The 25,347-nt window shown below is 39.9% G+C and overlaps 1 protein-coding gene and 1 non-coding gene across 2 annotated transcripts in view; one reads left to right on the top strand and one right to left on the bottom strand.

The window, feature by feature from the left end:
* The window catches only part of Trim44 (tripartite motif containing 44), a 104,347-nt gene that overhangs the window by 31,225 nt on the left and 47,775 nt on the right, over positions 1–25,347 (top strand). Inside the window, exons 3-4 of the mRNA XM_070032588.1 lie at positions 17,867–18,106; positions 25,105–25,124. Of these exons, the coding sequence (XP_069888689.1) occupies positions 17,867–18,106; positions 25,105–25,124 (260 nt within the window). The remainder of the gene's footprint in view (positions 1–17,866; positions 18,107–25,104; positions 25,125–25,347) is intronic.
* On the bottom strand, positions 22,886–22,992 carry LOC138834234 (U6 spliceosomal RNA). The gene has a single exon (XR_011374011.1). It is a non-coding gene; the product is annotated as a U6 spliceosomal RNA (small nuclear RNA).

The raw sequence follows: 25,347 nt of genomic DNA, 5'->3' as shown, positions 1-25,347 counted from the left end.
CAGTTTTTTCACCAGTAAAATGAAGAATAGTATCTAATATGAGAGGCACTGAAAAAGGCAATAAGCAGGAGGGGATGAAGATTCATTTTGATATTTGATGGCTTAGACAGTAAGAAAGTACCCAGGTGGAGATGTGCATAAGCAGAGAGAAACTTCAGACTGGTTTTCTGGAGAGAAAAATCAGGCAAAAGGGCTATTACCCAAGAAGTATAATAGTTACATTCCAAGATGGATAAAATTGCTAAGAAAGATAGTGTAGAGCAGTGTTTCTTAGAGGAAAGTGATTTTGTGCCCAGTAATGTCTGTCTTGCTGGGACTTGGTTATCACAACTGAGGAGGAGAGATTGCTACTGTTAAAGGCCAGAGATGCTGCTGGACCTCATACAGTAGTACACTGATATTCCCTCACAACAAAGAATTCTTGGTTCCAATGTTAATAGTGTCAGGGTTGAAAAACAAATGTTGAGGATTTTCTCAATCTAGAGTTACCTGGGGAGTGTTATAGAATTACAGCAAGAAAGTTGTTAACCAGGGATCTAAAGAAGTCAAGCAACCATAGGAAGAGGGAATTGAAAGAATTAAGGGTATCAGCAGCGCTGTTACAGATGAGTCAGAAGTAAAATGAGATGGAGTTAGTAACTACTACATTCCTTAGTGGTGGAGGTGCCTGGGCAGCAGGCATATGGGACTTGATAAAAGCTTAAAGGTATGAGGAACGATGACCACTTCAAAGTGCAACATTGTCTAAGGAATAAGGTAGGGGATATTCCATGTTTTTCTTTATTCTTTATTTTTTGTTTTTATGGGGGGGCTGATAAATACAGATTATTTTCGACATTAAAGATATATATTTTTAAATTTTAATTTTTTTAACTTTGAAAAGGTTGTACAAGGGGATTACAATTTAGCATGTCCATTTAAGTGTCCAGAGCTTCTTATTTAGAGTTATTCTTTCCATCACTATCCTTCATCCTGCCTGTTTCCTCCCTTCTAAATTCCCATTTCCCATTTCCTCTTTCACATGTGTACATGGAGTCTTCTTGGTGTATTTGTCCCCCATTCCCATTTTCATTCTTGCTATTATTTATTATTACTAAGTATTACCCTTTCCTATTTTTTATTTTTGTCATAGCACTCTAACATCTGCTGTTAGATTCTAGACCCTTGATTCCTCCCTCTTGTTTTGGCAACAAATGTAACTATAGGCAAATCTAGATTGGTGAACTATTGCTTTGTCTTAGAATTTATGCAGTTGCCAGGTACACATGGCTCACGCTTGTAATCCTAGCTACCCAAGAAGCTGAAGTCTGAGAATAGTGGTTTGAAGAAAGTCCATGAGATTCTTATCTTTAATTAACTGCAAGGTGTCACTGTGACTCAAAGTGGTGGAATGCTAGCCTTGAGTGAAAAATCTCAGGGATGAGGCCTAGGCCCTGAGCTCAAGCCCTATGACTGACCACCCCCCCCAAAAAAAAAAGAATTTATACAGTTATATTTTTTGGGGGGGAAAGGGATCCAAGTTTGGTTTTCATGTTTTTCCCCCTAATAATGAGCAAATAAATGAAACCCTGAAAAATTCATTGTCTTACCCAAAGTCAGGTAGCATATCATTTGCAAAAGTCAAAACTAGTTGACTTTCAGGGTCTCTGATATCCCGTCCTGAGTACTTTCCTCTGTGCCGAGTGGCTTATCATTATCATTGGTTTGATCCTGGTTCTCAGAGGCTCAGTTTCCTTTTGAGAAGCAGGATGTGATAAAGAGTGGTCGTCAGAGGACTGCCTGAGTTTAATCTTTGCTTATTGCTGACCAGCTGTATAACACTGGGCAGTAACATAACCACCATATTTTTGTTTTCTCCTAACATAAAATGAACTGTTCTTGCCTGCCTGAGCATTAAATGAGAACATACCCTAACCATGGTAGATCTTACTATTGTTTTCATTTTTCATTATTCCTAATGCTATTCTACTTAGCTTCCCATTTGCAGGCTTGGGCCTTGGTCATACTGTACCTTAGAGATACAGTAGTGTCTGTGGCAAACATCTTTACCTATTTAGTAAGTGACTTGAATTGTAAAGTCACCTACTTTTGAGAAATATGTGGCTCATCAGCATTACTTACACTTCAGGATCTTCTGTAAACATAGTAGCACTAAATTTCATGCTATTGTTCATACAATACAATGGGTGATGGTCTTAGGAGCAATGCTGGGTGAATCTGAAAGCATATCTAACTTAGGCCCTCCATTGCTAATTTGCTGAGTGTTGTTATCATGATGGGTGTTGGATTTTGTCAGATACTTTTTGTGCACCTACTGACTGATTTGATCATGGGATTTTTCTTCTTCAACTGACTTTAAAATGTTTAACCAGCCTTATATACCTAGAATAATTTCCTCATTTATATTTTGGTATATAATTATTTTTAGATATTAATGGACTTGATTTGCTCTTACTTGAGAACTTTACTTGTAACCCATGTTTCTTTTTTTTTTTTTTTTCTTTTTGTCAGTCATGGGGCTTGAACTCTGGGCTTTGGGCGCTGTCCCTGCACTCTTCAGCTCAAGGCAAGCACTCTACGGCTTGAGCCACAGCACCACTTCTGGTTTTCTAGTGATTTATTGGAGATACGAGTCTCATGGACTTTCCTGCCCAGGCTGGCTTTGAATCATGATCCTCAGATCTCGGCCTCCTGAGTAGCTAGGGTTACAGGCATGAGCCACTGGAGCCCGGCTCCATGTTTCTTCTTAAAATGGTTTAAAAATGGATATTGCAATATAATTGCAGAAAATTTTTGTTGAAGGGATGGGTTTGTAGGTTATTACTCAAGAGTGTATGCTTACCATGCATGCTTGCTGTGCACAAAGCTTTACATTCACCCCTGCCTTACCCAATTGAAATGAAAAGCAAATCTCATTCTTCTAAGATAGCCACTCTGCTTATCTTCCTGTTTTTATTATTGTCTTTTACAATAGAAATAACTACCAATCGCATCAATAAATGCTATCATTGAGTGGACACTTGAAGTAACTAATTGGATAACTGAGTTAGAGATCGCATGATACTCTTAACAAAATGGGGCTTATGAAAGTGAAGAACATACAAATGGCAACTGAGGCTTCTAATGAAGATGAGAAAGATAATTTAAGGAAGAGATGAGTGTTCATTTTAATGTATGTTTTTCTCTACCATTCTCAAAATCCCCTTGTTAAACTAAAGCAAATCAGGTTTCTAAATAGGTCATAAGAATGACATCACTGAGAATGTTGGTGATAAGATGTTCAAAGTTTGTGGCTGCTTTGTTTCCAGGGTGCATAATAATTTTCTTAGTCTGGAAAATAATCAGTTTAGTTCACTAATAATGGCTATTTATTTCATACCTAAACCATGGTGCCTTCTAGTAATTAGGCTTGTTGTTTTTATGCCTCTAATTTTAATAAAGGAAAATAACCTTGGTTTCCAATAGGCCAGATAACTAGGAGTTAATAGCTTTCAGCTCATGTCAAGTACATCAAGTGAGTGTTGTTTTTAAGTACAAGCTTAATTCAAAGTTTTATGTGTTAAATTAATTATTCATATGTAAAGTACCAGTCTGCATGTCTCTTGGGTTTGGTCTAGCTTGGAAATAGTAAATACAAGTAAAATTTAACTCTTCCAAGGGGGGACCAAGATGGCGACGGGGCAGTAGGGAAACGCCACAGCTCTCTCCAACCAAAAAGAGAGTTCGAGTTCCAACGCTTAATCTCCCCAAGAGACCGACAACAACAAAAAGACGAACACTCAGAGAAAAACCAGAGGCGGAGAATAACAAAAAAGAAAGAGGAAAAGAATTTCAAAACAGAGAAAAGCGAAGACCCCTCCCCCAACCTTTACTGGCCGCGCGGCAGCGCGCCAAGCCGCCGGCCAGCCGGCCCGGCGGGGGCTGTGGGAGCCCCAGAGAAACAGCAGAGACACAGGGGGCCACTTTCAGAACATCTGGTACTGATTTGCAGAACAGCAGATCACCAGGAACAGAGAAACCTACCAGCCGGGAGTCTCCACGAGGATCCCACCCCCACCCCTCACTCTCCACCCGAGCAGAGAGGCTCCATCCCGCCAAAGTCGCTCGGCATCAGCAGAGTGACAAAAGGACCTGCGGCAGACCACCCGGCCCGCCGGATCGCGATCGCAACGATCCAGCACTCTCCACCCGAGCAGAGAGGTTCCATCCCGCCAAAGCGGCTCGGCGCGACAAAGGGTCCTGTCTGCAGACCACCCACCCGCCCGATCACGATCGCAACAACCCGGCGGGGTCACTTGGGCCCCAGAGGTACCGAGAAGAAGCTGCCTGAGCGTGGACACTCTTGACCCAACAGCTTCGACAGAGGCAGAGACAGAAAAGAATCACACAGAGCCACCACCGCCCAACCCAGCCCGGATTGCAACAACAACTGACGACCTACACCACACAGAAACAACCAGCTCCAGGGTGAGTACCCCACAGGGGAAGTGTATCCCTCAAGGGAGACCAGAGCTGGAGGGAATCCCCAGACCCTGACCTAGACTCCCTACCCCAGCACCCGGACCACAGGACCCACTAAAACTGGGAACTGTTTGAGAGCTCCACCAGCCCGTGGAGCACACTCAGCTGGCCAGGCTAGAGCAAGAGCACCCCTGGAAGGGAGCTTAAATGCCCAAGCCAGGAACAGCGCCCCTGGGTCAAGACTACCAACAGTAGAAGAAATTTGAACTGTGTCCCCCAGGCTGTATAACCTAGGGGGTATACACATCAGCACAGGCCTAACAAGCGCGCTCCAGGCTGGGGCCGGAACCAAGCCCGGGGATCCGGCACCTGAACAACACAACCAACTCCTCCCAATTGAAGTAAAAAGCTGAGCATACGCCTCAACAGAGGGGAGAAAACCAGGAAACAACACTCCCCCGGGAAGCACGCCTGTGACAACAAAAGACCTGGAGGCCCAGGACAAGAGAAGCCCAAACCCCACCAAAACTCCACCCATATACCCTAGACTGGGAATTGGGCAACACAGGCTGCCAGCACCTGATAGTAAGCAGGAGCTCAGACTGTTAAGGCGGCTCAGCAATAGAGTGATAGTCTTGGATGTATGAGGCCCTGCATCTGATTCCTCAGCATCACAAAAGCAAAAAGGGTCAGAAGTGGTGCTGTGGCTCAAACGGTAGGGTGCCAGCCTTGAGCTGAAAAGCTGAGGGACAGCACCCAAACCTAGAGTTCAAGCCCACAACCAGCCCAAAACAAATAAACAAAAACACATCAGGAGCCCATAGCAGACTCCAGCATTTGGGAGAGTGCATCCAGAGCATCTGTTCTTCACAAGAGCACCCGTAGGAGCAAACACAAGCAGTCTAGGCTGCTCAACCCTTCCAAAGGCGGGAACTGTCAGCAATCTACAGCAGAGAGCTGAGAATCCTAAGTAAGTCAGAATAGCAGCTGGAAATAGGCTCCCAACAGAACCCAGATCAGGCACAGACTCTCTCTACCAATACAGAATCAGCAACCAAGCAAAGACAGACACACCAAAACAAAATTGAAGAGCAGTCTCCTGAACCTCCATGCGAAAATCACAGAGAAAAATCACAAGGTTTACTACCACCCAGGACAGCAAGCTCACCTCAAAAGCCAGCAGCCACACAGGGGAGAGCCCCAGTGGGAGCAAAGCAGGAATGGAAGACAAAGGCTACTTCCAAGGGTTGCTGGAGGCAATGACTCAAGAAATAAAGCGAGAAATTTATCAGAAATTGAAAGAGCACAAGGATGAACTATCCAAAGAGATACAGGGTATCAAACAAGAGATGCATGCAAAAATAGAAGCTGCACAAACCTCAATAAGAAGTGAGATAAACGCCAAATTAGAGGTAATGCATACCTCATTGAGAGGTGAGATCAGTACTCTGAGAACCAACATTGAATCCATAAAGGGATCCATTTCCTCCATGCAAACCACAATAGACGCCACTGTCAACAGAGTGAATGAAATGGAAGGTCGAGTGTCAGATACAGAAGACAGAATACACCAACTGGACCAAAAAGTGACAGATATGGAAAAATTACTCAAATTAAACCAAAGGGATATTCAAGAGCAAGCAGATAATGCTAAAAAATTTAACCTTCGCATAATTGGAGTGGACGAAGGTGAGGAATTCCAGAGCAAGGGAATGCAACACCTATTTAACAAGATAATCAATGAAAATTTTCCCCACCTCAAAAACGACCATCTTAACTACATCACAAAAGCTTATCGAACACCCAACAAGCAAGACCCCAGGAGAAACACTTCTAGACACATTATAGTAAAAATGATAGATCTGAATAATAAGGAAACAATCCTGCATGCAGCAAAAATGAAGAAGGAGCTATACTACAATGGGAAAAAAATAAGAATTACTGCAGATCTCTCCACACAAACAATGAATGCAAGAAAAGCCTGGGAAAGCACCATACGAGCCCTGAGAGCCAATAACTGCCAACCCAGACTGATCTACCCGGCAAAGCTAGCATTCACATTTGATGGAGAACTGAAAACTTTTAATAGCAAAGAAAAACTAAATGAATACATAAACATTAAGCCAGCATTACAAAGAATTCTAAGAGGGGGGACACAACCTGAAGAAAGCAGCCAGGAACTGGGGCCTGCCCCAAACAGGCATTACTCAAAGTCTAACTGAGCAAGCACAGGAGGAAAGGAAAAAAGAAAAACTTAGGAAAACGGAATGGCAGGGACAACAATGCATCTCTCTATACTTTCTCTTAATATAAATGGGCTGAATTCGCCAATTAAAAGAAAACGAACTGAGGACTGGATAAGAAAACAAGACCCATCCATCTGTTGCCTTCAGGAGACCCACCTCTCAGCCAAACATACAAACAAACTCAGAGTGAAGGGGTGGAAAAGGATCTACCAATCAAACGCCCCCAGTAAGAAAGCAGGTGTAGCTATCCTGATATCTGACAAAATAAACTTTTCATTAAAATCAGTACAGAAAGACAAGGACGGACACTACATATTAATAAAGGGAACAATCCAAGAGGAGGATATAACCATCATCAACTTATATGCCCCAAATATTGGTGCACCCAGATATGTCAAACAAATGCTCTCAAACTTACAGAATAAAATAGATCCCAATACGATAATACTAGGAGACTTTAACACACCACTCTCACCAAAGGACAGGTCTACCAACCAGAGGATTGGCAAAGAAGCTACCGAATTAAGAGAGGCCATACTTCAAGCGGAATTAACTGACATCTACCGAGTATTTCACCCTAAAACAACACAGTACACATTCTTCTCAGCAGCTCACGGAACTTTCTCCAAAATAGACCATATCATAGTTCATGCAAGGAACTTAAGCAAATACAAAGGGATCGACATAATCCCCTGTATCCTATCTGACCACAGTGGAATCAAGCTAGCTCTCAATAACAAAGCATACCGCAGAAATTTCTCCAATACATGGAAATTGAACAGCACACTCCTTAACAATGCCTGGATAACAGAAGAGATCAGAGAAGAAATAAAGCACTTCCTACAACTCAATGAAAATGAAAACACCTCACAAAGAAACTTGTGGGACACAGCAAAAGCAGTCCTGAGGGGCAAATTTATTGCCCTCAGTGCCCACATCAAGAGAATGGAGACAGACCAAGTAAATAACCTCATGTTGCAATTAAAACAGCTAGAAAAACAGGAAAAAATGGAACCTAAAGCTACTAGAAGAAGCCAGATAACCAAATTAAAAGCAGAGATTAACCAATTAGAAAATCAGAAAACCATAACCAAAATAAACCAAACAAAAAGCTGGTTCTTTGAAAAAATAAACAAAATTGATGGCCCATTGGCTAGATTAATTAAAAAAAGAAGAGAGGAAACCCATATTAATAGGATTAGGGATGCCACGGGAAACATCACCACACGTACCCAAGATATCCAAACAATTCTAACAGACTACTTTCAAAAGCTATACTCTCTAAAGGAAGAAAATCGGGCAGAAATGGATGCATTTTTAGAGAAATACAAGTTGCCCAAACTGAGCAAAGAAGAAGTTAACCAATTAAATAAGCCAATATCCTATAATGAGATACAGGAAGCTATCAAAAGTCTTCCAACAAAAAAAAGCCCAGGACCAGATGGATTCACAGCAGAATTCTATAAGACCTTTAAACAAGAACTAATACCCATACTCCTCAAGCTCTTCGGAGAAACAGAGAAGGAAGGAGCTATCCCAAACTCATTCTACGAAGCCAATATCACACTCATCCCCAAACCAGGCAAAGACCCAACCAAAAAGGAGAATTACAGGCCAATCTCCTTGATGAACACAGATGCAAAGATCCTTAACAAGATTCTAGCTAACAGAATCCAGAAACACATAAAAAAAAATAATTCACTATGACCAGGTAGGCTTCATCCCAGAGACACAGGGATGGTTTAACATACGTAAGTCAATAAATGTAATCCAACATATCAACAGAGCCAAGGTCAAGAATCACATGATTATCGCTACAGATGCAGAAAAGGCCTTTGACAAAATTCAACATTCATTCATGCTAAAAGCTCTGGAGAAAATAGGAATAGAAGGAACATTTCTAAAAACAATAAAAGCCATTTATGACAGACCAATAGCCAATATTATACTTAATGGGGAAAAGCTACAACCAATTCTCCTAAAATCAGGAACAAGGCAAGGATGCCCACTGTCTCCACTCCTCTTCAATATAGTCCTAGAACCCTTAGCCAGGGCAATAAGGCAAGAAAAAGATATTAAAGGGATCCTCATAGGAAAAGAAGAAGTTAAACTATCCCTTTTTGCAGACGACATGATACTATACCTCCACGATCCCAAAAACTCCATCCCCAAACTCTTAGAAATCATAAATCACTTTGGCAAAATAGCAGGATACAAAATAAACCCACAAAAATCAGTTGCCTTCCTATACACTGATAATGTACAGGAAGAGAGGGAAATAAAGGGAGCAACCCCATTCACAATAACCTCCCGAAAAATAAAATATTTAGGAATTAACCTAACCAAAGATGTAAAAGAACTATTTAATGAGAACTATAAAAAGTTAAAGAAAGAAATTGCAGAAGACACTAGGAAATGGAAAGACCTCCCATGCTCCTGGATAGGCCGACTTAATATAGTAAAGATGGTAATACTTCCAAAACTAATATACAAATTCAACGCAATTCCTATTAAAATCCCAATGACGTACATCACTGAAATACAGAAAACAGTCCAAAAATTCATATGGAACAACAAAAGACCTAGAATAGCCAAAACAATTCTAGGGGATAAAGACAATATGGGAGGGCTATCCATGCCGAACTTCAAACTCTACTACAGAGCTATAATAACAAAGACAGCATGGTACTGGCACAAAAACAGACCCGAAGACCAATGGAACAGAATAGAAGATCCAGAAATAAATCCACAGGCCTACAGCCAGCTGATATTCGACAAAGGAGCCAAAGACATACAATGGAAGAAACACAGCCTCTTCAACCGCTGGTGCTGGGAAAACTGGGCAGCCACATGCAGAAAACTAAAAGTGGACCCCAGCCTATCACCATGCACCAACATCAACTCAAAATGGATTAAAGACCTTAACATTAAACCTGAATCTCTGAAACTACTGCAGGACAGAGTAGGAGAGACACTTGAACTAATAGGCACAGGAAGGAACTTCCTGAACAGAGTCCCAGGGTCACAACAAATTGGAGAGAGACTCGACAAATGGGACTACCTTAAAATAAAAAGCTTCTGCACAGATAAAGCTATCGCAACCAAGCTAGAAAGACAACCAACTAATTGGGAAAAAATATTTACCAGCAATATATCAGACAAGGGGTTAACATCCTGTATATACAGGGAACTCAAGAAACTAATCCCTCCCAAACCCAACACACCAATTACTAAATGGGCAAGGGAACTAAAGAGGGACTTCTCAAATGAAGAAATAAAAATGGCAAAGAAACACATGAGGAAATGTTCATCATCCCTGGTGGTGAAGGAAATGCAAATAAAGACAACCCTGAGATACCACCTTACCCCAGTCAGAATGTCCCACATCCACAAATCAGCCAACGACAAATGCTGGAGGGGATGTGGAGAACGAGGAACGCTATTACACTGCTGGTGGGAATGTACACTCATACAACCACTTTGGAAAGCAGTCTGGAGGGTCCTTAGAAAGCTAAAGATTGACCTCCCTTACGACCCAGTCATACCACTTCTAGGCATCTACCCTGAACAACAGGAACCAATATACAAGGACACGTGCACCTCCATGTTTATTGCAGCACTGTTCGCAATAGCTAGGATATGGAAACAACCTAGATGCCCCACCACAGATGAATGGATCCAAAAATTGTGGTATCTATACACAATGGAATATTATGCAGCCATTAGAAATGACAAAATAATGGCATTTGCAGGGAAATGGATGGAGCTAGAAGGAATCATGTTGAGCGAGGTAAGCCAAGAACGAAGAGACAAACAGTACATGGTCTCCCTGATAAGTGGATGATGAATCCAAAATGTTAGGTGATATGACAAAACTAACAGGACTTAAGAAACAAAGAACTCCCACTCATCTGGTTGAACCACTACTAAATATCCCCATGCTGCTGATCACATATATGGTATATAACATATGAGCACCGTTATATATTACAGACTGTGATAGACAATTTGCTCCAGGAAAGTTAGAATGAACTTGTGACTTTAAATGAGCATCATTATTCCACAATACTGTGAATTTCCGGAAATTAAGTAATCACTTAATCACGATCAAAAAAAAAAAAAAAAAAAGAACCTTGGGGAAGGGAGGGAGGGAGGGGATGGTAGGGGGAAAACAATGGAGGGGGTAACAATGTTCAAGAGGAAGTGGAAGTGTACTCATTACCTCACTCATGTAACTGTAACCCTCTGTATAGTATCTCTACAATAAAAAAAATTAAAAAAAAAAAAAAAAAAAAACCTAAAAAAAAAAAAAAATAAAAAAAAAAATAAAAAAATAAAAAGTGCTTGCTATGTGCTAATAAACGAGTTCCTGCTTGAAAAAAAAAAAAAAAAAAAATTTAACTCTTCCGTTGTAAATTCCTCTATCCTAAGATTTCACCTGGGAATAACATTCAAGTAGAACAAGAAAAGTGTATTGTTAAGTGCAGAAGCATCTCTATTAGGAAGAAGTGAATGCAAAGAACCTGAAGCCATCAGAAAGGGATCCTTGAATTAGGCCCCACTCTTACAGTTCTCATCACCTCCCAAAATAGCACCACCAGTTGGGGACTAAGCATTCAACCCTAGAGCCTGTGGGACAAACTTCATACTCAAACCCTGTCACTGCCCTACTACTTGAAAGATGAAGGGCAGATTTTTCTTTTAATCGGAATAGTTCTGTTTTGGGTTTTACTATATTTTGAAGTCCCACATTAAAGTCTTTGCCTTTAAAACAGCTTGACAATTACTAGTTAACATTGTATGAAAAGAAAATTTCTCATCAGTAGCCTCGCCATTCGGTTGTACTTTGAGCTTCCTCTGTTCTCAGAGTATGTAGAATTTTCTCCTTTATATAAAATCATGTGTAGTCAGGAATATAAGATATTACACTTACTTTTGAGGATTTGTAGAGCAAATGGAAGAAATCCCAAGAAACCTACTTGAAAATGATGTCAGAGGTTTCTAGATAGCAGCAACATGAAGAAAGAGCTTTTGGAGAACTGTAAAGTTTTCAATCAGAATGGAATTCTGATGACAAGATAAATTGACCCTGAAAGTGGATTTTTAAAGCAGGAGTCCTGTTCCAGAAAATTCATCCTTCCACATACCCCATCTCCGAGGGAATTTTTTTTCCTAGATTTGAATTTAAATGAATGCTATGACCCAGAAGCTCTTACAGTTTTGAACTAGATTGGAAAATATCCATTTGTTAATTAATAGAGAATGAGAGTAGGTGTAAAGGGTTTATAGAGTAAATTATTCTGCCTTCAAGTCTTTTTTGCAGTCTTCTCTGTATAAAATATGTGTCATGTTGAAAAACATATGGAAAGCAGTAGGAAATAGAAATTTTATTTTTTAAAGCCTAGTATTAATTCACCTACTGCCCTCTGGTCCACAGTTTTCCTGACTGAGATGTAGCTTCCTAATATTTAACTGCATGTGTATGCAATATCTAATAAAATAGACTGTAGTCAGTTTTAATTATGATCTCCATTTTTGCTCACTAGGAGCCATTAACAATATTTAGAGAGATTCCCAGGCACTCAGAAAAGTTCATCTCTTGCTGAACACTTTCTAGTTAGTATTTTCAAGGGTAGATAGAGGTGTGTCAATAAATGATAAACAATAAAGCATAACAGCCCTGAAATACATACACTAAAAATAAAAAGGAATTATGTGGACACAAGTTATAGTTCTCCATCTGATACAGAACTTGCCAGGACAATAATATCTATTACTCCCCCTTCCCTCATCTGTAGCACCAGGGAGAGTACCTGTAGAGACATGACTCCTAAGGGCTTATGCTACCTCATACTTGCCATATCAGTGGATATATGTCATAGAGGCCTTCTTTTGTGTTGGCATTCTTATGGCGGTATTAAAAGCTGCTTAATCAAGCTACTTTACAATGGTCTCCCTCCACCTCCAGCCTTTCTCTTTCTCAGTTTTATTGCCTAAGTTTTCCTGACAGACTATATATAATATGAACAGAGAACAATAAGGTTAGAATCTTTTCCTTTCCTGTACATTCACTGCTGTGTCCCTTACCTTATCTATAAAGGAAGGGATAATAAATATGTGGTCTTCTATGTCTCAAGTTGTTTTTGTCCTCTTCTGACTTTTCTCCTTCTATCTATAGTTCTGCCTCTTCCTTGCCTCTATCTGTCTCAGTTATATAGGTATAGGTGTTTAAAACTCATAAAATGGGGCTGGGAAGGTGGCTCAGTGGTAGAGCGCTTGCCTTACATGCCTGAGGCTCTGGGTTTGATTCCTCAGCACCACATAAACAAAAAGAAAAAAGTCGGAAGTGGCGCTGTGGCTCAAGTGGTAGAGCACTAGCCTTGAGCTGAGGGACAGCACCCAGGCCCAGTGTTCAGGCCCCACGACCAGACCCCCCCCCCAAAAAAAAAACTCATAAAACTCCCCAGCACTGGTGGCTCAGACCTATAATATAATAAGGAGACTGAGATTTGAGGATTGTGGTTCAAAGCTAGCCCAGGCAGAAAAGTATATGAGACTCTTCTTATCTCCAGTTAACCAGCAAACAATCTGGAAGTGGTAGAACCCCAGCCTTGTGTGGAAAAGCTAAGCAAAAACATGCCCCCAGGGCCAGTGGAATAAAATTGAAGACCTTGAAATGAACCCACTGACCTATGGCCACCTAATCTTTGGGAACCAAAGAAAACCAGGATAGAAGAAAGACAGCCTCTTCAGAAAATGGTGCTGGCAGAATTGACTGTATATGTGTAGAAAATTGAAATTGGATCCTGATACATCACCCTGTACCAGAATCAGCTCCAAATGGATCGAAGACCTCAATGTAAAATCAGATACCCTGAAAATATTATAGGAAGGAATAGGGGAAATACTAGAGCTCCTTGGCACAGGTCTAAACTTTCTCAGTAAAGACCCAGAAACACAACAAATCAAAGACAGGCTGGATATATGGGATTGCATTGAACTGCAGAGCTTCTGCATGGCAAAGGACATAGCTAGCAAGACAAATAGAAAGCACATAGATTGAGAGAAGATCTTTACTATTTATGCAACTGACAAGGACCTCATATCAAAAATACTAGAGCTCAAAAAATTAACCCTCCCAAAAAAATAAATCCTGAAAGAAACAACCACTCCATTAATAAGTGGGCTAAACACTTAAAGAGAGACTTCTCTGAAGAGGAAATAAGAATGGCTAATAGACACATGTAGAAATGTTCAATACCTCTCTCTGGCTATAAAAGAAATGCAAATCAAAACAACATTGAGATTCCACCTCACCTCAGTTAGAATGGCTATAATCAAGAAAATTAATAACAAATGCTGGTGGGATATGGCCAAAAGGGAACGCTACTACAGTGTTGGTGGGAATATAAACTTGTTCATCCATTCTAGAAAGCAGCATGGAGGTTCCTCAAATGGCTAAACATAGAGCTCCCCTGTGATCCAACAAGTCCACTCCTGGGCATTTACCCAAATGACTACAGACCGGGCCACACTAAAACTACCAGCACAACTATGTTCACTGCAGCGTTATTTCTTGTAGCCAAGATATGGAATCAGTCCAGCTGCCCCTCAGTGGATGAATGGATCAAGAAAATGTGGTATATATACACAATGGAATTCTATGCTTCCATCCAAAAGAATGACATTGCCCCATTCATAAGGAAATGGAAAAACTTGGAAAAAATTAAATTAAGGGAAGTAAACCAGACCCAAAGAAACTTAGGCTGACTGGTTTACCTCATATGTAATAATTACTATATGTTTAGGATAGTCCTAGCAGAGGATCACAATAGCTCAATAGTCATGTACATATAATATGACCTTATAAACTTATGCTAATTGAAATGAACTATAAGATATGGAGACAAGGGTGTTTTGGGGTCTTAGTATACTGTATGAAGTTATTTCTTTTTTCTTTCATTTTTTATTTTCCCATTAGTTTACTCTCTATTGTCACTGTTTTTTATTTTGGTACCCTTTGTATTGTATATAACTTTATCTGATTTGGGAATGGGAAGGGGAATCACAGAAATGATGAGACAAAGGGCAAAGGGTGAACAATGCAACAGTGATACTCACAAGACACTATGTTGGAAATGAACTTTACAACTTGAGAGGGAAGGGATTCTGGTGGGAAGGATAGCAGGAGAAAACAAGAGAGGGGATAACAATGTTTGACAAGAATTGTACATATTTCCTTACTTATGTAAGGAAACTGTAACCGTCCCCCCCCCCACATCACCTTTACAATAAAAGAAAGAATGAATTTGTCTTAGAAAGAATTGTCTTAATTGTTTGCTCAGAAGGGAGAAATGAAGACAAACTACAGAATGTTCAAGGAAATAGCAGATGGTATAAGTGGAGGATGTTGTCAGTATTATGTTAAGTTTTATAAGACAGAACTTACAAAACAGTATAAAGAAAGGTTTTGGAAAGAGAGTTGAGGAAACAGATAAATGGTTTCCTTTAGAGACAAAAGGATTTAGGAAGTAAGAATTGTCTGCAATGTTTGTTCCAAATGGAAAAAAAGGGAGAGATGAAGACAAACCACAGAATGTTCATTTAAAGTAGTAGATAGTGTCAGTAGAGGCTGATATATGTGTTGAATTTTATAAGACAAATTATAAAATGGTAAAATTGGCATGTGATTGTTTGTAATTTAAAACTGATCTAAGATTTTTTTCCTAAGATCAAAATTAATACACTGATGTAAAACTATTGTTAGTACTATCTGTACTCCCCAAATATATAAGCTACCTTGGATACAAAGCTGGGAAAAACAACAAGCCTACATCCATGTGTTCCTCTTTGTAAAAGACCTAGTGGCATTTACAATGCTGTCAGTCTTAATTAGTAAATAACTAAATTGTATAAAAAGTTGTTATTTCAAACTTGGATCATTACTACTCTTAATTTCTTTTGTTACTACAGATTTAATCCTCTGTAGCATTCAAGTCAGACCCACAGAGAAGTTCCTGACCAATTAAATAACACTTGTTTCTGGGGTAGCAACGGAGCATCATGTCAAAGCCATCTTTTCTGCTCAAAAGTTTAAGTCCTGACTCTGAAAGCATGAGACTCCTGTTTGCCTCCTTGTCCACATCAGCAGGAAGTAGCCAGATAAAAACAACAGCACCCCCTTCCCCTTGTTTGATGGAAGTACTCACCACGGACCACCCCACCCCCCTATAGCTTAGAATTGTCCATGCTGCAGACCCTGATGAACATCTTCCCTCCCCATCCCCCTGAACAAATTAGCCTGCACTTTTGCTGATGCCCCTGACTAACAGGCTGTTGAGACCTTGAAACTCCTCAGTCAAAATAACATTTCTCATCCACCCACTTCCATCATCCCCCCTGACTTCACCCTTTCTTCCTAACATTTAAAGAGCCCTAGTTTTATAAGGGTGTGGCATTTCTCCCTACAGCCATGCTGAAGGAGACTTGGTTGCACTTCTCAGCCTTCAATCCCAAATAAAGCTTGTTAGTCTGTTTTTTTAAAAAAAAGAATATCCTCCTTTGGTCTTAACTACAGTTGTGTATTAGTTGGTTTGCCATCTTATCTATCAGATAGTAAAAATTTTAAAGCTTATGCTATCCAGTATTGGTGAGTATATATGGAAATGTTTGCTTGTATACATTTTTGTAGGAATGCTACTGTACTGGTACACCCTTTTTAGAGGGCAGTTTGATGGTATCGGTATTTTCAGAATATTTTTGTAAATTGACTCCATAATTTCAGAGTTCTCTAAGAAAATGCATATGTAAATATTAAGAATTATATTTATGGGTGTTTATTACTGGGTTTTTGTAAGAGTAAAAATCAGGAAAGGTCCTGCATTTCCATTAATAGAGAAATGGTTGCTGGGCGCTGGTGGCTCACACCCACTCAGGAGGCTGAGATCTGAAGATCATAGTTTGAAATCAGCTGGGACAGAAAAGTCTGAGGCTCATCTCCAATAAACTACTCAGAAAAAGCCAGAAATGGTGCTGTGGCTCAAGTGGAAGAGCACTCTCCTCAACAAAAGAGGCTTATGGACAGTGCCTAAGCCCTGAGTTCAAGCCCCAGTACTGGAGAGAGATTGAGACAGAGAGAGAGGGGAGAGAAGAGAAATGGTTAAATAATGTGTGTGTTAGTATGTGTGCTTACATATAATGCATATAGTAAAAAAAATTGAAAAATGAAGCTTGTCTGTATGTATTAACAATATTTTGAGTAGAAAAGCATAACAGATCATATTGTTCTCTGTGATCCATTTATGTAAAAACTATAATACACATACATGTTTTTAATCATACAGAAAAGTGCGGGAGAGTATGTACCAAAACGTTAATGAGAGAGACAAGAATTATTATTATTATTATTATTATTATTATTTTGTCAGTTGTGGGGCTTGAACTCTGGGCCTAGGTGCTGTCCCTCAGCTCTTTAGCTCAAGATGAGCGCTCTACCGCTTGAGCCACAGCACCACTTCTGGTTTTCTAGTGGTTTATTGGAGATAAGAGTCTCACAGACTTTCCTGCCTGGGCTGGCTATGAACCACGATCCTCAGATCTCAGCCTCCTGAGTAGCTAGGATTATAGGTGTGAGCCACTGGCACCCGGCATAATTATTATTTTTACTATACATTCTCATCTGTTACCATTAAAAGTAGCTAGCACCAGTTGCTCACACCTGTAATCCCACGTACTCCAGAGGCTGAGATCTGAGGATTATAGTTCGAAGCCAGCCCAGGTAGGAAAGTCTGAGACTCTTATCTCTAATTAACCACCAAAAAAGCTTAGGGACAGCACCCAGGTCCTGAGTTCAAGCCCCAGGACAACACACACACACACACGCACGCACGCATGCACGCACGCACGCACGCGTTAAAAGTAGGAATGTAGTTATTACTGGTGTAAAAATAAAAGCAATGAAAACAACAAAAGACTATCAGGAAATTTATCAAAGGTATTGGGGAAGATTGTTCAAGAATATACTCAAGACTTCAGGATCAGATAGAAACTTTAATTTATATTTTGGCCAGGGCTACTAGCACTATATGGCAATAATTTTGCACTTCCTTTTGTATATTCATCTTATTATTTTTACTTATTCTTTTCACTGTATTCTGTAGGTAACTCGGGACCAGATGAAAATATTTATACAGCAAGAGTTTAAGAAAGTTCAAAAGGTGATTGCTGATGAAGAGCAGAAGGCCCTTCATCTAGTGGACATCCAGGAAGCAATGGCCACAGCTCATGTGACTGAGATACTGGCAGATATCCAGTCCCACATGGATAGGTTGATGACTCAGATGGCCCAGGCCAAGGAACAACTTGATACCTCTAATGAATCAGCTGAGCCAAAGGCAGAGGTAAATGGAAATATCCATTATTATTGTAATAAGAGAAATGGAAGGAACCTGGCTGTCATGTATTTGTTAGTTTAGGAATTCCCCTGTGACCCTCATCATGAATGAATTAAAAGCTTATACAGGCTATAAGCATTTCAGTTGTATGTACAGCTAGTATGGGAATATTATTGATCACTAGCGTTGGCTTGGCAAACTATATGTTCATCATAGTTCAGGAGAGAAACCAGAAATAAGAACCAGATGAGAGTTCAGTTGACACACCCTAATCTATGAAGTGAATGCGTAAAGTCATTATAGAGGTGAGAACTTGGCTGAATGAGAACAAGACAGAAGTGAAGCAGAAAGCAGGGCAGAATGAAAGATTTTGGATTTATTCTGCATAGTGAAAGGATATTTCGGATTGGATTTTTATGGAGAGCCAGCTATCTAAATTGAGGGCATAATTGTTGGATTAAGAGTGGCATATGGCCAAGTATATAGCTAAATTCTATAATCGGTAGCTATTAGGAGGCTAGGATTATGAAGATTTTTGTTTGAAGATTTTAGTTTAGTCCAAAAGTAGTTTAGCAAAAGTCAGTAAAGCCCCTTATCAACCAATAAAAAGCTTGGTGTGGTAGTGTAGACCTGTTATCATAAATATAAGACTGGAAGTGGCGCTGTAGCTCAAGTGGTAGAGCGCTAGCCTTGAGCTGAAGAGCTGAGGGACAGCACTCAGGCCCAGAGTTCAAACCCCACAACCGGGAAAAAAAAAAAAAAAAAACAGTTTGAAAAATAAAGTAAAAAGGAATGAAGTATGGCTGGAATGGTGATGTGTGTTCATTCAAACCCCATACTGGTGGGGGAGGGAGGAAGAAAGAAAAAGTGGCTTATGGAACTATGCATTGTGGCACAGCTGAACTGCTTGGGAGGCTGAAGAAGGAAAATCACTTGAGTGAGTTCATGATTTGGGACCAGTCTTGGAAGCATAGTGAGAACCCCCATCTCACTTTAAAATAAAAAAGGAAAACTAAAAAGAATAGCACATGGGCAAGGATATTGTGAGAATCAAAAAAAAGGAGGGCACCAGTAGTATATGTCTATAATCCTAATTACTCAAGGGGCTGAGAGGATCCCAGCCTAGGCAGCAAAGTCTGTGAGACTGTTACTGCAATTAACCATCCAAAAGCAAAAGCTGGATTTAGCTGAGGTGCAAGTAGCAAAGAGCCAGCCTTGAGCAAGAAAGTTTAGGGACAACACTCAGGACCTGAGTTCAAGTCTCAGTATCAATAAACAATAGATTTCTTGATTGATTTATGAATTAATAGGCCAATGTAAGTGAAAGCCACATACACGTGTATACAACGCAGTGTACAAATGTTGTTAATATATTACTAAATTAATTTTTATTTTATAATAGAATAAAAATGCCCTAATTATTAGCAACATATTTAGACCTTCAAAATATGTTTCTAAAAAATTAAGTCCAGTCACTTTTCATAAATCAAAATGGATATTTTAGCCACTAGAAAGATATTATTATTCATCAGATTTCATAGTGTTAAGGTGAAAAATTGTGGTGAAATATTCTTCTAGGAAAAAGCCTAAGAGAAACCTGTGAGCTTTCTGATAGTTGCTGACTCATTGAGCTTAACCTCTACTGGCAATCTTTTTTTCTGGCGACAGAATACACTGGGCAACAGAAGAGTCACAGTGTAATCTAAGCCAGCCTGACAAGAATAGAAGAGACTATTGAGCCATATTGAGAGCAGGTTGAAGCATTGCACCCAGCTAGGATTCTTGATTAATTTTCATTAGTGTGTGAAAAGAGTAGCTCCAATTTTTTTTTTCATTTTGACTCTCTAGAATTAAGAAAGTATGCACTAAATGTCTTTGTAAGTAGCCAGGAAAGTACTTGGCATTCATCATTTAGTCTTAATTTCAACTCCACTTTACAGGAGGTATAGCAAGATGCAGAGAATTTCAGAGACAATGTCCAAGTGCCATTTAGTTAGTAAGTAGAGTCAGGAATTAGGTTTAAATGTGTCCTACTTCAGGACCTTACTATGTGTTGCATGCTAAGCATCCTATTGTGTTTTGTGGGAAAAGTGTTTTTGCATATGTAGGACCTTAAAATAAAAGGTGGGCACTTTGTGTCTTCATAAACAAAACATTCAGAGTTAACTCAAGAGGTCAATAGCCTGTCTTAAATTCCCCTCAAATTGAACACTCACAGTTGTGTTAATTAGTTGTTCTTTCATGAAAAAAAAAAAAAAAGATTTAGGTTGCAACATAGCCTACTCTCTAAACAATGAATTTAGGCCCTCTCCCAACATTGAATCTTCTTTAAGCATTTCAGTGGATGGAATTGCTCTTGTGGGGAAGGGGGGGAAGAGATACAAGAGTTGACAAGGCTCAAGGATCAGGCTGTGGACAAAACAAACTACTAAAAATAAGTAGCATTCTGTTGGCCAGAGCATTTTCAAAGAGCTTTATCATCTAATAGCTTCTCATTTTAGTTAATCTGTTGACTATTTAGAGAACAGTTAATGTTTCTCTTTCATTCAGAGGAAGTTTTTCATTTTCTTTACATAGTATGGATTTTTTTTTAAATCACCTGCATTTTTAATTTAGCTAAAAGATTTTCTTTTTCCAACATTTTCTTATGAAAAATTTCAAACACTATAGTTGAAAGGATTTTACAGGTGACATATATATACCTCCCCTCTAGATTCCAATGCTTTAACACTCTACCATACTTGCTTTGTTATATTTCTACCCATTTTTCTAACCTTTCACTTACCAGTCTGTTTTATCTTTGATGCTAACAAAATGGAACTTCTTGTTCTGAACAAAAACTAGTATACATTCCATTTTACTTCTTCCCCTAATTACAGCAAAAATCCTTAGACAAAAGTCATCACCAGAAGACTCTTAAAGGTGGGAAAAGATGGCATACTGAATGGGACCTTTGGTTGTAAAGAACTGTAAAACAAAATCCTGGAGTTTTCATTACTTCCTGTATATCTTAACCTGGGTGTTCTGAAAACTGGAACACCAATGGATACAGAAAAACCTCAAGAAAAATCTACTGTCTGTAGCCAAATGACTAGAAAGGGTAATCCAGCCACAGAGAAGCCTTTTGAAGAAAAAGCAATACTCCTCCACAGACCAAACTGGCACTGTTGCAATGGAACCAGTAGCTTTGAATCTTTTTTTATATACTCACTGCAGCATCAAGGTGTCTTTGTTTCCCCATGGAGCCTGTGGGTGAAACTGATTTCTGCCTTTACCCTAACCCCTCAATAGTAAGTAATGCCTACCTTCCATAAACCTGTAAGTGGAACTCTTGACTTTACTCCTGCCTGTCTAACTGTAAGGGAGTTGTATCTCTCCCTCCCTTGTGGAGATTGTAGCTACAACTCTTAACTCCTTCCTCTTATCCTACAGTGATTAGTTGTTGCCCCTCCCAAGTTGAGTCAGTAAGATTTTACCTGACACCCTGTAGTAATACCCTAACTCCAGAGAGACTGTAGGTTTAGTCATGACTTATGAACAGGGCAAACTAAAATATCACTGCAGAGGTTTTATATTCCAGATTGGACCACAGCCTGTGAAAGTGATCCAAGACATACATATATATTCTGATCCTAAACAGGTTGACTATGCACTTACAATACAAGAGTTAAATAGGAGACCGACTCTTGCAACACCACTCAGTATATCTAGGATATAACCCCAAATTACACATAATTCCAATACTTTGTTAAGGATTTTTATATCTTTGTTCAAGAAGATTATTTACAGTTTTATGTTTTCATAATGTTATTGTCAGATTTTATATTAGGTTTCTGTTTGCCCTTTGTTCCCCCTCCAAGACACACACATGCACATTCCCATTCTCCAGTTCCCTAGGACTCAGAAGTTTCTTAATCAGTATTGCATGTTTGTTAATTGTGCCTTTGCTTCTGATAGTTCAGTGCTCTGTTGTCAATGTTCCTCTGTTGTCACCCTGAGAAAATCCTTCAAGGAACACTGTAAATGTCACCTTCTCCGTGTAGTCTTCCTTGCTACTCCAGGAGAGGCAGTGTTTACCCCTTGTTTTTTCTCTTTTCTGACTTCTTTTCTTTTTTGCTGGTTCTGGGGCTTAAACTCAGAGCCTGGGCACTGTCTGTGAGCTTTTATGCTCAAGGCTAGTACTGTACCACTTGAGCTTTAGGTCCACTTCCAGCTTTTTAGTGATTAATTGGAGATAAAAGTCTCATAGACTCCAGGCACTGGTAGGTCATGTCTGTAATCCTAGCTACTCAGGAGGCTGAGAACTGAGGATTGCTTTGCCCGGGAAGCAAAGTACTAAGACTCCTATCTCCAATAAACTACGCAGAAAAAGTGGTACTGTAGCCTAAGTGGTAGAGCACTAGCCTTGAGCACAAAGAGGCTTGGGGACAACACCCAGGCCCCCTGAGTTCAAGCCCCAGGAATAGCACCAGAAAAAAAAAAAAGCTCACAGGCTTTCCTGCTCAGACTGGCTCCAAACTGCAATCTTCGGATCTCAGCCTCCTGAGTAGTTAGGATTTAAGGCATGAGCCACCAATGCCTGACTTACCCCTTCTCTTTTGACTCTCAGTGCATTCTAACTTTGTCTTTTGGAGAACTTGTAACACATTTCCTCCCTCTTCTCTCTCTCTCTCTCTCTCTCTCTCTCTCTCTCTCTCTCTCTCTCTCTCTCTCTCTCTCATCCTTCCTTCCTTCCTTCCTTCCTTCCTTCCTTCCTTCCTTCCTTCCTTCCTCTCTTTCCTTCTTCTTTATATGGGACACTTCACAAATCTGTGTATCATCCTTGTGCAGGGGCCATGCTAATCTTCTCTGTATTGTTCCAATTTTAGTATATGTGCTGCTGGAACAAGTACACATTTCCTTTATTTTCTGTCTTCCTACTTTTCCCGTTTCTGACTGGGAACTGTTAGAAGATTAGATTATTATGAATTGCCTATTTCTTTCTCCTTAGCACATACATATAGTAGCTTCTTAATTATACAGAATTGCTACTGATATTAGTAAATAACCTTTATTAAAACATATCCTGGGACTAGGGATGTGACTTAGTGGTAGAGTGCTTGCCTAACATGCATGAAGCCCTGGGTTCAGTTCCTTAGTACCACATAAACAGAAAAAGCTGGAAGTGGTGCTGTGGCTCAAGTAGTAGAGTGCTACCCATGCACAAAAGACGCTCAGAGACAGTGCCCAGGCCCTGAATTCAAGCCCCAAGACTGGCAAAAATAAACAAAGTGTCTCAGGCACAGTATCTGGCTATAAGTATTATTCAATCCTTATAAAAAATGAGGAGATTGAAGTTAAGAGAGGCAAAATAATTGGACTAGGGTAACATGGCAAATACACAGTGAAGTATAGGTTTTGTTTTTTCAGTACTGGAGATTGAACTCAGGACTTTGAGCTTGTTTATAAAGTGCTCTAGCATTTACATTCCCCAGTCTTTTTGACTTTTTTTTTTCCCAGATAGTCTCAGGCTTTCTTCCCCTGGCCAGCCTCAGACTATGACCTTTCTACTTTTACTTCTTGTATAGTTAGCTGTTCTTTCAGGGGGATGTCTCCCTAAATGTTTATCCAGCCTTGCATCAAACTTGAACCCTTCTGATCTGCCTCCCAAGTAGCTGGGATTACATACATTACCAGGCCTGGCTCCTGGAGTTAAGATTTCCACACACAGTGTCTGGCTCCAGATTTTTATTCTATTTACCAGTAGAAATCATTCACTCATTTATTCACTAACCAAAAGTTACATTTTATATTGAGACTACCCCTAAATAATTGAAGAGGACAATGCAAAAGATACTTTGTCACCAAAAGGATGAATGATGTTCCTTGAAAAGGCTTCAGAGTCATTTGAAATATCTCATTTGGTCACAAAGGAACCTGCTGTTATCATTATTGATAAAGTTAGGGCAAGACAGTATAATATGTAGAAAAAACATAAACTTTGTTTTTGCAAAAGAGACAAGAATAAGAGAAGAATACTGTGGATCATAAATTGCCCATATTACCCACTTATAAAGGAGAGGATCGCCAGGGTGGTTCACGCCTGTAATCCTAGCTACTAAGGAGGCTGACATCTGAGGATTGAGGTTCAGAGCCAGCCCAGGCAGGAAAGTCCATGAGATTTTTTTTTTGGGGGGGGTCTGGTTGTGGGGCCTGAACTCTGGGCCTGGTTGCTGTCCCTCAGCTCTTCAGCTCAAGGCTAGCGCTCTACCACTTGAGCCACAGCGCCACTTCCGGCTTTTTTTTTTTTTTTTTTTTTTTGCTTATGTGGTGCTGAGGAATCGAACTCAGGGCCTCAGGCATGCAAGGCAAGGGCTCTACCACTGAGCCACCTTCCCAGCCCTCCATGAGATTCTTATCTCCAATAAACCACCAGAAAACCGAAAGTGGGGCTGTGGATCAAGTGGAAGAGCTCAGTTCAAGGCCCATGACCAAAAAAAAAGGATCAAGGTCTAAATTAGCTATCCTACAAACATATAGTTAATAACTTTCTGAAGGAGAGATTGGACTAGAATCCTAATTTTCTGAGTCCAATTCGGTTCTTTTCCCATTTAAATATGCTGTATATTTGTGTTCATATTTGGAGAAAAAAATGCTAGACCAAGGAAGAAATGTGTCTTTGAAGGACACAGCTTGATGCTTTTGGAGCTGGTCAGTTTTTGCCTAGGACCTGCTATTTTAGGGCTCTGAACTAAATACTGCCAGCCATACAAATAATAAGGCAAGGCTGTATTTAGGCCTCCTAAGTCTGTGCATTCACATCTCTGTTTGCAGGGTAAAATGATCAGTTTATCTCTGCTGGGCAGTTTGAATATAGGATTATACTAGTCCATCTCTTACCTATTAGACATAGCTTTTTGGCCATAAACAAAGCAGTCTCTGCTTTATGGTTGAGAGTGAAAAGAAAGATGATTAAATTGATTTCTGCTGATGGTTTCTAATACTGTTTTTCTGTTGTCTTTCAGGGTGACGAGGAAGGACCCAGGTAAGATCAAACTGTTGCTGCTTGTCTGATCTCAGAATTGAAGTAGAGTGATGTTTATGGCTTTTAATGCCCCATGAAATATGGGCAGTGAAGAAACAGCACAGAAAAGGGATCTCCAGCTTAAGCCAGGGCTTTGAAGTTCTTATTTTATAAGACTCCTACCTCCCTCCTCATCTATGTCATTTCCTGCCTGTAACCTTCAGATAAAAGTAGACTTGAAAAG

Source organism: Dipodomys merriami, unplaced genomic scaffold (assembly GCF_024711535.1).
Source record: "Dipodomys merriami isolate MVZ:Mamm:240054 unplaced genomic scaffold, mDipMer1.0.p SCAF_21, whole genome shotgun sequence".
Lineage (NCBI taxonomy): Eukaryota > Metazoa > Chordata > Mammalia > Rodentia > Heteromyidae > Dipodomys > Dipodomys merriami.
Note: the sequence above shows the minus strand (reverse complement) of the source record. Positions and strands in the feature narration are given on the sequence as shown.